This window comes from Lissotriton helveticus, chromosome 6 (genome assembly GCF_964261635.1).
Source record: "Lissotriton helveticus chromosome 6, aLisHel1.1, whole genome shotgun sequence".
Lineage (NCBI taxonomy): Eukaryota > Metazoa > Chordata > Amphibia > Caudata > Salamandridae > Lissotriton > Lissotriton helveticus.
The window spans coordinates 1,197,837,694-1,197,854,093 of record NC_136067.1 but is presented as its reverse complement, the minus strand read 5'-3'; the positions used below and the strand labels follow the sequence as shown (position 1 = coordinate 1,197,854,093).

At 40.9% G+C, this 16,400-nt stretch overlaps 1 protein-coding gene across 7 annotated transcripts in view; it reads right to left on the bottom strand.

The window, feature by feature from the left end:
• LAMA2 (laminin subunit alpha 2) overlaps nt 1-16,400 on the bottom strand; it is a 3,430,794-nt gene that overhangs the window by 2,924,139 nt on the left and 490,255 nt on the right. For all 7 annotated transcript variants that reach the window (XM_078648920.1, XM_078648921.1, XM_078648915.1 and 4 more), the window contains exon 3: nt 1,280-1,392. In XM_078648920.1, the coding sequence (XP_078505046.1) occupies nt 1,280-1,392 (113 nt within the window). The remainder of the gene's footprint in view (nt 1-1,279; nt 1,393-16,400) is intronic.

Sequence of the window (16,400 nt, the reverse complement as noted above, 5' to 3'; positions counted from 1 at the left end):
GCTGCCATGGTTCTGCGCATCAAAGTAGACGCGCACATAATTGGCGCCTGGCAGCAGTGTAAACAGAGAGAATGCTGAAGCAGCCCCCACTCACCGTATGCAAATGCCCCAAGAAGCGCCTTGTCAGATCGATGCGGATCCCACATCAATTTAAATGTGATTGACATACCCAAACAAATGTTGCCAATGACAGCTAATTTATTTTATAGGCTTACTGAACAGAATCCTCAGTGCCTATCGCATTATGCCTTTACCTGATTAAAAGTGGAATTGCAAAAAAAGCTGCCCATCACCAGCAATAGTTTTTTTGGGGTCCACAGCAATTATTTAAATCTATATGTTGCAAGAATAAGTAAGACGGGATTCGATATTCTTGCAGCATCTGTCCTCCAATAAATGGTGGGCACCGGAGAGGCCCCAAGACATCGCCAAAGCAGTCCATTGTGTTAAGCAGTAACAGGATAATGGATAAAAAACACAAGACTATTCTGTCCCCGATTATTAGTTGGTCATTGTTTCTGACCTCTGCACAAACCCCTGTTTGCGCAGGAGTCAGAATTCTGAGCTGTGTGGTATTTCCTGAGCTCTGTAATTACTGGGTGTTAAATACCTCTCCCTCCATAAAATTTCGGCAGGCCAAACTATCAAAAATGTAACAGAGAAACACAGTTTGATTTTTACCAAAACATGTGGATTTTTGTGTGTCAATATCTGCATGTTATTCCATAAAAACTTGGAATAGTGCTATTTATTCCACCCTAAAAATTCCGAACCAAAGGGAGTTGGATTTTATCGGGTACAATAAGTAGCGCCTACTCATAAAAACACATTCAAAGTTCAAAAAAACTAGGATTAAATCAGCTACACCAGATCTTCTCTGGCTCCACTTTACTAACTACCTTTCTTCCAAATCTTCCCCATGTTAATTCTGTTTCTTCATTTCATGCAAATATTCCTCTCATACATAATTTTGCTTTCTCTTTCTTTCCCTTTCTTCTCTTTCCCTTTTCTTCTTTTCCCTCTTTCTTTTTCTATCTCTTTCTCTATCTTCCTATTCTTTTCTTTTTCTTCCTCTTAGGGTATATTTTTCATATGTCATATGCCTCATGTTTTATAATATCGAGTTGAATATTTATTTTTCATATGGCTTATGTATTGTATTTGCAAAATCCTAATAAAAATCTCTTAAACAAAAAAAAATCAGCTACACCTTATAATAATGACAAAAAAACAATGCAGGCTAAAAGAACAACATTTTAGAAATGGAAATGCAAAATACCTGCTGAAGATCCAGAGTAATGGTGATGTAATGGTATTCCATCCCATTCTGGATACTTGGGCTTTGCCACCAGGTGTTTTTACCATCAATTGCATTTGTTATCGGGTGCCGTACTAGAGAGAGAACGGTGAATTAAGTTAGTTCAATAAGAACAATATTTGTCAGTGTACTTAATTTAATCTAAATCACAACCGCAGTTCTCATTTGCGTTTGAAAACATTATTCACACTTTCCGTGCAATTAGATTCACAAATCATATAGCACAAAAGTACCTCAGTTGCATTTAAACAGTTGTTCATACTTTCAAGTTAAAATAAGCTGATAAGGAAGCACAGAATGTATAATTGTCATAATTTGCACAGCAGCATAGAAGACAGTATCCTAGTGCTTAGTTTGTGAAAATCTACTTCTTTTTTTTTTTAATTTCAAAAGATTTTATTGTTATAAATACACAAATGAAGATACAGAATATAAATAAAGTGATACATTTGAGAGCAAACAAACAGACCATCAGAAGATGAACTCCAAAAATAATTCATATGAAATGCATCCCTATATAATAAATAGAAGTATTCTGCCAGAAATAAAAAATATGCATTCATGAAGACCAATCAATTTAGCTTATATGCAAACCATCTACAAATGTATCACTATCAGCTGACATAGTCAGAAGAAGAAAGAAGCAGAAAAAGAAAGAAGAAAGGCGAGAATAAGAGGGAGCAGATGGAAAAAAGAGGATACAGAGAAGAGAGAGGGGAAAAAGGAAAGAAGGATTTTCCAATGAATAAACCTTAAAAGTAATGAGTAAAACCAAACAAACAAGACGTCAATCAAAAGGGATATTGGTCAACCAACCCCTGCGATGACAAATCCATGTAATTGTCTAGAGCGGTCCAAACCCCACTAGTAAGCGACGGAGAGAGATGAGCTTGATCGACCGAAGTATGAGCACTGCGTAGGAAGGAAACCCAAGCCCACCAAGTATGATACGAAACAGAGGAAAAGGATTTCCAGTCCATAAGAATTACTTTCACAGCAACGGTCAATAGAAGATCTAATAGTTGTAACTCCATAGGCTCCAAGGGGAGAGGAGAAGGAGCCGCAAGAGGGCCCAATAAGATTAATGGGAGCGAAAGCTGAAATTTAATATAAAAAATGAGCATAATATGCTTATGAATGAGGTCCCAAAAGGGTTGGAGTAGAGAGCATTCAAAAAACTTACGTGAAAAATCTCCTGGCGATAAGCCACAACTCCAGCATAGATTATTTTCTTTGAGATTGAGCGAATGTAAGCGCACAGGCGTCCAGTGAAGAAGATTAATAGAGAAAAATTTAGATTGCATTAACGATGGGGCAATTTTATTGCGAAGAGAAAGTTTACCAATCATCTGCCATGTATCTGAAGAAATAGGGTCGATGACCTTATGTTCAAAATGCCGTAACCATTTATGTTGAGCAACCGTATGAGGGGAAGATGAAGCCGTAGATAAAAATTTATAAATTGTTGATGCTACATGACCAGATTTCAACCAAATTTGAAAAAGAGTAATCGTAGAAGAATTAGGATGAAGACGTACTTTAGCAAGTGCCACCTTAATTTTAAGAAAAGTATAAAAATCTAAATTAGTTAAGGAGAATTGTTGAGCTAGAGATGAAAAAGGTAGAGGTTCATCATTAGGACCATAAAGATGTTTAACCAACGATATCCCTTTAGCCGCCCAATAGGAAATCAAGGAAGGATCAATATTAATTTTAATTTTAGAGTTCCGCCAAATAGACGACCATCTAGATTTATGAAGTGGAAGCGCCACCAACTTGTCCACCTTTCGAACCGCAGACAGAGTGTCTAAAATAATAGAGCGGGAAAAAGGAATAGATAGGGTAGACGCAGTGCAAAAAGATGCAGTCGGTAATGGAGAAGCCAACTCCTGCTCTATGAACAACCAGGAAGGCACATGGCTCACGGGACAAGAAAACCAAAGAGCACCTTGGGAAGCCAAAAAGGCAGTTTGGTATTCATCCCAGTCAGGCAGATTAACCCCTCCCATATCATAAGGCTTCCGTAAAAATTTATAAGCAATTCTCGCTCGTTCATCATTCCATAAAAACTTAGACGTCAAAAAGTCAACTTCATGAAAAAAGGAATCTGAAAGTTTCACCGGAAGCATAGAGGATACAAAGTTAACAATGGGTGTAATCATCATTTTAAGAGTCTGAAGACGACCCCACCAAGAAATGTGTTTCGGCGACCAAGTATCTAAAAGGCGGCGAATTTTAAGAAGAGTCTGGTTTTCATTATAGGCAATCGTGTCATATAAAGTAGAACAGAAATAAATACCCAAGTATTTTAAGTGTTTAGACTGCCATTTGAAGCCAGCAGAACCCATATGTGTGGGGAAGCAATAGGCATTCAAGGGAAACAACTCTGTTTTCTCTTTATTTAAGGTGTATCCAGAAACCTTTGAGAAAAGGGCAATCGTATCCGAGAAAGCAGGTATAGCCACGGCAATATCGTCTGAAAAAATAAGGACGTCATCTGCGTATGCCGCAGTTTTAATGCAGTGAGGACCAAACGAAAAACCTTTAATATCCGGATTCAGCTCAATCAACCTAAGGAGAGGGTCAATGGATAACAAAAATAAAAGAGGGGATAAGGGACATCCCTGTCTGGTGCCCTGGCGAAGATTAAAAAAAGAAGACGTAGCACGATTAACTCGTATATTAGCTCTGGGCTGGGCGTATAAGGACATGACCATGTTAATAAAGGAGTCACCAAGATTATGTGCATATAAGACAGCCCGCAGAAATGGCCAAGAAACCTTATCAAAGGCCTTTTCAGCATCAAGCTCCAAGGCCGCAGCTGGGAGAGTAGAACGTTTGGCAGCTCCAAGAATGTGACAGAATGTGCGGATATTGTCACGTGCAAGACGGCCTTTCACGAAACCGGTTTGAGAGGAATGCACCAATGTAGGAATGAAGGATTCTAATCTCTTGGCCAAAATTTTAGCAAAGATCTTAGCTTCCATATTCAAAAGGGAAATGGGGCGAACATTTTTGGGATCTGAATGGTCTTTTCCCTCTTTAGGGATCACCACAATCGTAGCATCCGCCGCAGTACCAGAGACAGATCCATTCTGAATAAAAGCATCAAACACAAACTGAAGCTTGGGAACAATCACAGGAAGAAAGGTTTTATAAAATAGAATAGGGTAACCATAAGGCCCTGGAGCTTTCCCCGAACGAATAGCCTTAATTGCGGAGGTAATTTCATCAGTAGTAATAGGGCCACCCAAAAGAGTAGTATCTTCCCGAGAAACCGATTTCATAGGAACAGATTTTAAGAACTCTTGACATTGTTCAAATGAGGCCTGATCAGAAGGTGAGTACAGGTTATTGTAAAAATTACGAAAAACCTCAAGAATTTCCCCGGTTTGAATTTTTTTTAACACCAATACGATCAGTAATCGAAGAGATTTGGGAAGACTTAAAGGAAGAGTCTTGGAATTTCAACGTAGCTGCGAGCATCTTTCCAGCTCTATTTTTTAACAATAACCTTTTGGATTTCTGAGCTTGAACCCTAATATAAGCTCTCTTGGTAACTATAGTGTTGTATTTGTATTTTAGGAGCTTAATGGACTGTAGGCAAGATTTATCTTTAGAGTGACGAAAGGAAGATTCCAGATTTTTAATGTCGGTAGCGAGATCCGCAAGTTCTTTTTCAATATCAGCATTCCTTTTAGACATACATTTAATAGCCTGGCCTCGGAAAGTACATTTGAACGAGTCCCAGAGAACAATCGGGGAGGAAACTGATCCTTCATTCTCCAGAAAAAAAGTGTCAATCGCGCTAGAAAATTCATCAACCTGGGTAGTGTCATATAAAAGTTCTGTGTTTAACCTCCAAGATCTAGCTTTCGATTTGGGAGCAAAGGACAAGAGAGTAAAAGTAACCGCGGCATGATCAGAAATCAGAATAGGATGAATAATCGGAGAGGAGGAAGCAGGAACAAGGGAAGAATGAACTAGTAAGTAATCAATACGAGAAAAGGTAGAGTGAGGTGAAGAAAAGAAGGAAAAATCACTACCAGTAGGATTATGAAGGCGCCATATGTCTTGCAGATGAGAAAGGGAACACATATTAAGCATTTGTTTATGGGATTTTGGAGGACGAAATTGAAAAGCTGAATTCCTATCAAGAATGGGATCCATCACCAAATTAAAATCTCCCCCAACAACAAGGTTACCAAAGTGAGGCGTGTCTTTCAATTTTTTGGCCACTGATTTCCAAAAGGCCGGATCATCCTTATTAGGGGCGTAGATGTTCATTACATAAAGATCAGAAGACCATCAGCCAATTTAGTTAATAACCAACGACCTTCAGAATCGCGATCAGAAGAAACTATAGACAATCCTGAATTCCTGGAAACCAAAGTGATAACTCCATTCCTTTTGCCACACGCGTCAGAACAAGCAACATCTGAAACCCAATCTTTCTTCAAGAATAATGCTTCTTTGGAAGATATTTTTGTTTCCTGAAATAGGACTAAATCTGAAGAGAGAGATTTGCAATAATCCAAGATATTGGATCGTTTCACAGGATGATTTAAGCCCTTAACATTAAGGGACAACACATTCAAACCAGGCATCGGCTAGTATAAATAACAATAACATAAGCTAGAAATAATAGACAAAAAGCAACCCACATGAAGACAAACAGCCAAGCAACCAACAACAATGTCCAAAAAGGAAAAACCATTGGGGAAATCCGAAAAGGAAGAAGAAGAAAGAAGAAAGAGAAGAACCAGTAGAGGGGGTCTGAAAAAGACCGAATTCATACTAGGGGGAACGTGGGACGACAAGCAGGAGAGCCGTCATGAGGAGCAAATAAAATAGATATCAGCAATCTACAACCCCACTGTGTATCAGGAAGAAGTATAATTAATATGGAAGAGAAAAAACATGACTAAGGAATAAAGTTAATTAGAGGATTATAAAACATATCAATATGAAAAGCTATGAGAACAACCTGCGTATAACATGCAAATATCAAAATAATGAATAGGTATAAAGGCATGTTGAGAGCAAATAAAGCATATCAGAAGAAACAATATACCTACCAGGGAACAATATATAGATGGATATATAACCTATAAGCAACATGCAAAAAGCGAGAGAAAACAATGAATCAATCAATTGACGTAAAATATGGAAAGCATATGATGTGTAGAGTAGAAACTCATGGAAGAGTATGGCAAACATAACTGAATATGCAGTAAAATACCAGAGAACTGTAAACTGCCCTATTGACATAATCATTAAATCTAGTAAAATTATACAATAAGGAAAGAAATAAGCATAGTCAGGACCACAAAGAGAATGAGAAAGGCATAAAGAGAGTACAGCAAGACAATGACAACTTATAGAATAAAGAGGAAGGGGAACAGGAAAGAAAAAACAAAGAAAAAGAAGAAGAACCACACTACCGTATTAAATTAAAATATCATATAAAAACTCAGGCCTAGATGTATCAAGCCTTTTGCGATTCGTTAAGGCCGAAATTCGCAGAATTTCGGCCTTAACGAATCGCAAACGGACATTTTGCATCTTTTGGGATGTATGTGGAATTAGCAAAATAAGGAATCGCAAAAATTTGCGATTCCTTATTTTGCTTAAGCATTTAAGGAATCGCAATTTTGCGATTCCTTAAATGCCATGTATGAAGCTTTTTTCAATTGCGAATTCAGGTTAAGGAATCGCAAATTAACACCAATTTGAGGTTCGTGTTAATTTGCGAAATCCTTTCACAACCCAACATTTTGCAACTTTGAGGGTGGCATGTGACACACATACATGCCCATAGGGCATGTATGTGCGCCATATGCACACACATGTAAGTTTCAGGGGTGCAGCAGGGTGTCCATGAGACACCCCTGCACCCTTGAAATAATTCTCAAATTGCGAATAGCAAATTGCGAATTCGCAATTTGAGAATTACTTCACAATCATTCCTATGGGCCTCCTGGCCCATAGGAATGCATGGGAAATTATTCCTTATTTGCGAATTCACAAAATGCGAATTCGCAATTAAAGAATAATAAGGAATCGCTAAAAAAAAGCGATTTTTTACATACATTCCATTTTGCTAATTCTAAATAGCGATTCGCTAAAAATCGCTATTTAAGATTCGCAAAATGGAATCTTGATACATCTAGGCCTCAGTGACTAAATAAAAAGAACAATATTTGTGTACGCTAACATCACTACTCCAAGGAAAGAGACAAACCAAACAGCTCTTAAAAAGAGCAAACCCATTACGTGAGCATGCACTGTCTCAGGTACAAGAGCAGCAGGTGTAAACGAAGCCTCAGTTACAGATTCGTCTGCAACAAGAGAAAGGACAAATACAAAACTAACAACCACAATAGAAACAATATAGAAAGCAAGTCACCCTTAGAAAAGTAGAGAGAAAATTGAGGAAATATCTCAAATGTGTAACGAATAAAACAGAAGAAAAGGAAGAAGAGTAGAGCGAATGAAGGAGGAGAACATAATGCACATTTATGTGCCAACGTCAACAGAAAACAACAGAACACATCAGAGCACCGAGAAACAGTAAGAACGGTGGACCATCATGCCACCACCCAGATCCAAAAAGAGAAACTTAAGAGATCTGAGAGAGAACAAATGCATATCCGGCACGGACATCCATCTCAAGTGCCGGAAGTACTAGAAGTACGCGAAGCGTCCATTTGAAGCTCCATCTGAAGCTCCATCTGATTGTCCAAGAAAGAGGCCAGGTCAGCAGGCTCATCGAAAATTCTAGAACGGCCTTTGAAGGTAATTCGAAACTTTGAAGGACCAGAGAAAGAAAAGGGGATATTCATCTCAGATAATCGCTTCCGTAGGTTTAGAAAGCCCTTCCTTCTTATCACCGTATCTCTGGCAAAGTCTTGAGAAATGGAAATACGATGGCCATTCCAGGAAATATTCCTAACCTTCCTCATGTGTGCCAAAATTTGCTCTGTATGCTGATGACGCAGTGGCTTAAAAATTATAGCCCTCGGTTGTGAGGCCAATTTGGATCGGAAGGTGGGGACACGATGTGCCCTCTCTATCTCAAAATCTCTATGGAAAGAAATTTGCAATGTAGCAGGAAGCCAATTGGATATAAAATCAATCATAGAGAGAGCCTCTTTCTCAACTTCCTCAGGAAGGCCAAAAATGCGTAGATTGGATCTACGATTACGATCCTCTTGCGCAGTGAGGTCTCTCCTCAATGCCGCCATTGAACGTTCTATTTGGCCCAGAGATCTAGATTGTTTCTGCACAACATCTTCTGCACCACTAATACGTGTCTCTGTGGCGGAGACTCGAAGGGAGAGAGCCTTAAAGTCATTCCTGATGGCAGACACCTCAACTTGCAGCATATCCGTGTTTGTTTTGGTGGACTGTGCAATGTCGTGAACATCATTCAAGCGCGTTAAAATAGTCTCTAGCGTGGACGCAGTGTCCTTCTGCGAAGACTCAGGCGTGGGAGATGGTTGTTTCAATCTCTTTAAAGAGGCTTTAGTATCTTTGGCATTTGAGGGCAAGCCCATATTCTCAGCCATAAAGGTAAAGACCCAAAAAGCGACAAAGTAACACACACTACAGGTATCCAAGAACAGCAAAAGATTAAGGTGAGTGGGAGGGAGCCCACATCACTCGAATAAATTCTCAGTCAAAAACAATAATAAAGCGCCTCCACAACCAACAGGGCAGAGCAAAATATATTGCCAAATATATGCGAGGAAAAAACAGGATATAGCAGAACTCCTCCAAAATAAGCCACTGCGTAATAAAATAAAGCGCTGTCAAAATGCACTATTGAAAAGGTAAAAAATCACTGACCAGATTAGAAACATCGTAAAAGTCACGAAAGGAGTCATGAATAACCAACCAGAGACTGTTCCGACGTATTTCTGTCAAATGTGTGACAAGCGCGCTGCCAGCTGAGGAGAAATTCCGATCTCCGTCACAGGAATGCAAGATGGCGGCCATCCGTCAGAAGTGCTGAGCAGTGTAAACAGCCGGAAAAAAACAGCATTCCACCAGCTGTCAAGGACGGAGAAAGATCGTAAGTAACACACTGCGTGTTCCTGCAGGCATAGACGTCTCTCTCAGGATATGGGGTTTCTGTAATCAGCTTAAAAAGCTCAGACGGACCCTGCTCACCGCAGAGCTCAAGCGCAGACCGCCATGTCACCGAGGCGCGCAAGCCATGCCCCCGTGAAAATCTACTTCTGAGAAGGCCACTGCAGCAAGCACTACCCACTGCCATGCCAGGGCTAATAAATGCCAGTATCAGTGCTATCCACTAACATCCCATTCCTACAAATGTGAGAGTTCACCCAAAAGCTATTAAGATGGCCTGGAAGCGTTGATATTATTTCTTTTATTGCATTACTTTTTTTGTATTTTGCTGGTGTGCTGATTTAAAAAACAATCAGACAGCAAGCAGCGCCATGTGGTAGAATATCAAAGTGCTGGTGTAAAGAAATAGATCCAAAAAACAATTGAGGAAGGGTAGAGGCAGTAGTGAAAGAATCATCCTCATGTACGTTGTAGATAACCAAAGAGATTCTATCAATGTAAAAAAGTGAATACATTTAATTATTTTATTTTTTGTGTATTGAGGTGGAAACTCTGTGTTTAAGAGTACAGGTGTGCTCTCTTCGTGGGTTGTCGAAGGAGGGCACTATGTGCCTTTAAAATACCCCTCACACACTATGAATCCCATAGTGTCATGCTTCATCATATGGGTCTTCCCGTCCCTCTACGGGGCGGGCGTGCTACGACCTACGAACTACGCGGGAGCACTGAAATGGTGACAATAGGCTATGTGTGGTGTGGTGGTAGGGGTGAATAGTGAAGGTGGGGACCTACTGAAGTGTAGTGATAATACTAAAAAAGTTAAAAATTCCCTGGCTAGTAGAAAAAACAATGTATTCACTTCTCTGGCTGGGAACAGTAAAAAGGGGTTAGAAAGGAGTAAAACCGAATATGTTAACTACTTGGTCGACATGACATGTTTCATAAGCAGACTCCTTCTGCTTATTCATCAGGACCTATGGTAGTCCCTACCAATAATACTCAATTCTAGGTACAATGTTGTAAACCTAAAGTCCTATTCATGGAGGCAAAAATAAGCCGCCAGGAAATGCTTCTGGGCTTGAGTGGGCCCCTAGAGAAGCTTTTGAAAAAAGTTGACCTAATCCGGTCCCTGTGGAGAGAAAAGAGGAGAAAAGAACAACAAAAATACAGTTGATGAGTGTTGTAAAAGCACAAGGGAAAATGCTTAGCGCATAATGATCCAAGATCAACTTATTCGCGTTGGTCACATTGTGGCGTAATATTCATAGGCAGTGGTATATTGACCTCATGCTCTATCAGCGGGAAACAAGACTAATGGTACATGTTCCCTTCGTAATCATTGACTTGTGGGCGTAATATCCCTCCATTATCTCACACATACGAACAATTCACATACTGCAAAACATACATACACAGAGTATCTCAATTTCCCAATTTGTAAATAGCTGGGGGTGACATGAGCCTCCCTAGCGGGGTATTACGAGTCGCAAGTTAAAGGAGGGGCGGCAGTTGTAAGCCGGGTTCGTTTTTGAAGAAAAACAAACTGTGAATTAGTGGTGCCTGTTAACAAATACACACAAGTAGCATATACATACACTCATTGCAAATGGTGTTTGCCCCATGAGTCTGCGTCTTAGGGTTTCAAATCGCCGGTTTACTGTGAGAAAACAAAAAATGGGATTATATGGGCTGCCTGTTGGTCAAGCGCGGCCCATTTTTAGCGAGTAATCAGGTATATTTAAAGACCCGAGATAAGGGTCTGACTTACGTGACCGCTAGCGAGAAATCGCATTAATCCTACCCTAGCGCAGCTCCATGGGTTCCCAGGGGGATGACAAACCCTCTTCTTTTTAAACCGGAAGGCAAAGCTCGCAAAAGCCGATGTGTCAGCAAGTTCAGTCAGCGTGTAGGCTGAGAAACTAGAGCGTAAACAAAGATGGCCGACCTCTGTGGCATAGACGGTGTGGAAACAGAGCCCAGAGGTTGGGTCTTTCTTCTCTTTTTACGTTTCTCGGTAGGAATGATGGTAGTGGGTTTTCTTTAAATTCAATAGATGGTACAGTTCATTTCAAGCTCGAAAGATGTCAGTTCTTAAAACGATGTTTATATCTATCTAAATAAATATCTAAAAAAAAGAGGTAGAATTGTAAAAATCTTCTGAGCAGGTGGACAAAAAGCCCTAAGTTATCAAATTCATACATAAGGTGCGGCGAAAAGGCATGGGATCACAACGAATATGCCAACATATGGCAGAGGCAAACTGAAAGAGTGCCCTCATTGGAAAAAAAGAAATGCGCAGAACAGAGGAATCCTTTGGTCCTAGGAACAGTTCTGCTTGGGCTTCTGCTATGTACCATTTGTCTCAAAAAAGTGGCAGCATATTTTTCGTTTGGGATAACTCTGGTGTAATCCTTAAAGCTATCCCCACGGTATTTCGTCGTTCAAGCCAGTCTTATCAGTGTCCAGACGGAACACCCATCTTTGTTCCATCTCAAGGAGTTGTTCTTCTTTGATTACCTGTTCGATTACTGTCCAAACAACGTCTTCAGGTTTGTGGTTCAGTTCAAGAAAATGTGTTGTCAATTTTGTGCTTGCCCTTTTACATTTGATAGTGCTCTTGTGCTCCCCTATTCTTATTTTTACGGGTCTACTGGTCATGCCCACGTATTCCATGTGGCAGGGGCAAGTGATCAAATATACCACATTATTGGTGTTGCATGTTGTGAAATTCCTCTTTTCCCAGCTCGTTCCATTCCTGAAGATCAGTTTATTGCTCTTCTTTGTCAGACAGCAAACCCTACAGTTGCCACATGGGTGATGGCCTTGGACAAAGTCAGGGTTCCTACTAGGGTTATTGTTTGGGGTTTTTGGTCTGGTGTGCACCAGTATGTCCCTGATGCTCCTCCCCCTTCTGTGCGAGAACATTGGTTTTGGAAGCTGTAGACCCCCACTGTTTAAAATCTTCCAATGTTTGACCTGGTTTGAACTTGTATTATAGGTAGTGATACATATAGGTCTTTTTTCTCCTTCCTCTTTGGGTATTTTTTCTTCGAGGAGGCTCTCCCTGCAGTTATTCCGTGCTCTCTTGAAGGCTTGATTGATTATTGTCTCTGGGTACTGGCGAGCTTCCAGTTTCCTCTTTAGGTCTTTAGATTGGAGCTTGAAATTCTCAATTTCAGTGCAATTCCTCCTCAGACGGAGGAATTGCCCGTACGGTAAATTATCCCATAGGTGTTTAGGATGGAAGCTGCTGTACATGAGTAGACAGTTCTTGGAAGTGTTTTTAAAATGGGTGGTAGTCATTAATCTTCCATCTTTTGGGAAGATATTGAGGTCAAGAAATACAAGGCTGCTGTTCGAGATGGTGCTCGTAAATTTCAGGAAATTGTCCTGCATGTTCAGCCATGTCAAAAATTGTTTTGACGTTCGTTCGTCCCCATCCCAAATGATGAGGATGTCGTCAATATATCTTCTCCAAGTTCTTATATGATGTCTGACTGGGTTTCTGGGATGGAGTATTCTCGTAGTTTCTAAGTTATGCACATAGAGACCAGCTATGCTGGGAGAAAAGGTGCTCCCCATGCTGGTCCCGTGCTTCTGTAGGTAGAGGGTGCCTTCATACTCGAAGAAATTCTCCTTAAGAGCCAATGAGCAACACTCCATGACCACATTCCTAGGTGTTTGGTATTCCCAGTCGACCTCGAATAGGAAGTCTTCAATGATGTTCAGGGTCTCATTGTGGGGGAGGCTGGTATACAGACTCTCCACGTCACAGCTTATCAGCAGTTGGGATTCTGGGTCGAAGGTGAGCTCTTCAAGTAGATTTAGTACGTCCTTGGTGTCCCTCAGGTATGTTAATGTTTGTTGTACCATGGGTCGTAGGAAGGCGTCTGCGAACCTGGACACTGGTTCCAAGACTGATCCAATGCCTGAAACGATGGGACGTCCAGGGGGGTTGTCTAGCCTCTTATGTATCTTTGGTAAGGTGTATAGATACGGGATTTTGGGGTTCTTTTGGCATAGGAATTCCCCTTCTTTTTTCGTGATCCAATTGTGGGCCAATGCTTCCTCCACCATAGTGTTTATTTTCACCTGTATTCTCTCAGTGGTATCAGAGCAAAGTATCTCGTAGTTGCGCTGATCTTGGAGAAGACTTACGCATTCGTTCCCATATTGTTGTCTAGTTTGGATTACTGTTGCCCCACCCTTGTCTGCAGGTTTTATTACAAGTTCGGTGTTACTGCTCAGTTCCTGGAGTGCTTTACGTTCCTCATTGGAAATATTTTGAAACACCCTTTTGCTCTGTGGGTCTAGATCATTCAGATCCTTCATGACCGCTTTTTCGAAGGTGAGGAGTTCTACCGGTAAGGTGTTGTCCAAAGGTGTGAAGTTTGATTTTGGTCTGAGTCCGGTGTCTCCCTCTTGTGTAACTTTTTCTTTGTCCCTGAAGAAAACTTGGATTTTCAATTGTCTAATGAATTCCTGTATTTCTTTACAGAGAAGAAATGTATCCATGTTGGCTGTAGGTACGTAGCCGAGCCCTTTTTCCAATACTTTTATCTGTGCTTCTGACAGATTGAAATCGGTGAGGTTCACGATCAGGCTCATTTCTGGTTCTTGGACGCTCCTGTCATGCTTCTTGTCGACATTCTGAGTGGTTCTTCTTCTTCTGTGGTCCAGTGCACTGTTGTGCCCCTCCGATTCCGTCCCTTGTTCCTCCCTTGGCGCGCCCCTAAAAAGGGGGTCTGGTCATAGTAGCTGTAATCTTGTTGTTGGTATGCCCATGGGGGATAGGGCCCTTGTGGGTACTGGAAAGGTGGGGGGCCATATTGTTGAGGTGGATACATCATAGGTGGAGGGTTCTATCCTCTACCTCCACGGTAGTTGGAACGCTCGTAATTACGACGAGTACCTTGGTATCTCTGGTTTCTTCCCCTGCTGGAGTTTGAGCTATTAGATCCAGTGTCCGAAGAGTCGTCGTCAGTGGTATTGTTTTTGGAGGGTCTGTAATCTTCCTTGATATAGGGATAGATTTACTCTGTAGTCCACCGTCCACTGTCTTTTTTGAATTTTTCATACTTGCTCAGTTTGAGCGAAGTTTCAAAATCATTCAGTGTTAGGTGCCGGTGCTGAGCGCTGAAAGCCACCAGCACAAATTAAACACTACAGTAACCACATGCCATACAGTTTTTCCTCCTGCCACATTCAGCTTAGGGTGGTAAACTTCCTTCAACTCTTGCTCTCTCATTCCACCTCCATCTTGCCACCCTCCATGTCTGGTGACAGGACAGCTGCCAGTTTTGAACAATGGCAGTAGAGCACCGAGGAAGGGGGCAAGGATGCTTTGGCTGCTGTATGCACATGCTACCTACATCCACAAATATGGTTTCCAACTGGGTGAGCCGGGTACAGTTATGTGGGAACAACAAAGTGGATTGTGAAATATATTGCCCGTACCTCCAAGTTAACGAATAGCCAATGCTGGGTTCTCGACTGAAAGGTTGTGGTCTGACAAATGACTCTGGCAGTCAGTAGTCAAAACAGAGAGGAAATACTTCTGTCTCATCTGACGATGCAAAGCACAACAAAGAATAAGTGTCTTGCTGCTATCCTCATCACACTTAGGTCCATTATTGTTTTTTACGTATCCTGTCATGGATGGTTTTGTAATATTAATGTAGATCCTGATGATAGTAATGATCTCATCACTATTTCCAGTTTTGTTCTTTATATTAATCTACCGAGATTTCACAATAGGTTGAATTACAAAAATACTATGCTACCCACATAGGCATATAATGAAATGTAAGAAAACAAATATTTGTTTATAAAACATTACGAGGAAATGTACAAAGCTGTTATGGGGAAACATACACTATGAATCATATACAAACTTGTAATGTGGTAAACATACACTTTGAATTATAACATATATATCCACATACAACATCTTTGTATTTATTTGGAAATCTAATCTCTCTTCCGACCAAATATCCCTTAAGTGCATCAGCATCATGAAAACCCTCATCATTCCTTACCATACAATCAGATGTTCCATGTTCCTCATATGTCCTTACCAACCTACTCTTGTCCACCTTGACCCATCTTCAAGGTCAACATAATTCCTACCTATTTTCTTCACAGTCGGGTTCAGAAAATGATGACTTACCCTTGCACACACACACACCATGATACCCTTTTACCAGCCGTGGCCCGTGGAGGGAGTTCGGTGGGGCAGGGAGGCGAGGCGGGGGAGGGGCAAGGTGGACAGTGGTAAACACCGGAATATGGACAATTGCAGGTAAGTAAAAAATAAAACGAATTTTGTAGCGCGCGCTGCATCGCATTTTGCGATGCATGGTGCGATTAGCCTGATGGGACGCCCCAATATTTTTGCGCAAAAGCTCATGAGGCAAAGTAACCTCTAAAAATAAGTTCGATCTTAATCGCCAACTGGGCGCTAGGACTTCGTGACAAACATACATATTAGGCACACATACACCTAATTGTTCTATATAATTTTTGTATAATACACTTTCAAATATGATTCAATCATCGGAGCAGCGCTGAGGGGCAGACAGAGGAGCATTTCCCTTGAGACCATTGCTGATTCTTAGCCTGATGGGACGCCCCAATATTTTTGCGCAAAAGCTCATGAGGCAAAGTAACCTCTAAAAATAAGTTCGCTCTTAATCGCCAACTGGGCGCTAGGACTTCGTGACAAACATACATATTAGGCACACATACACCTAATTGTTCTATATCATTTTTGTATAATACACTTTCAAATATATATCACATGTGAGTAAGGTGGGGAATTAAGTGCTTTCCCGTCCTGAAGAAGGAGTTGGATACTCCGAAACATGTCCATGTCGACGCACTAGAGAGGTAGCTGTACTTAACTACACAGCCACTACCTCGTAGAGCACGTTTTTAATAATACCAGCCGGGGGCTTAAATAAAGTTTTTTCAACCCCATGAGCCAGGT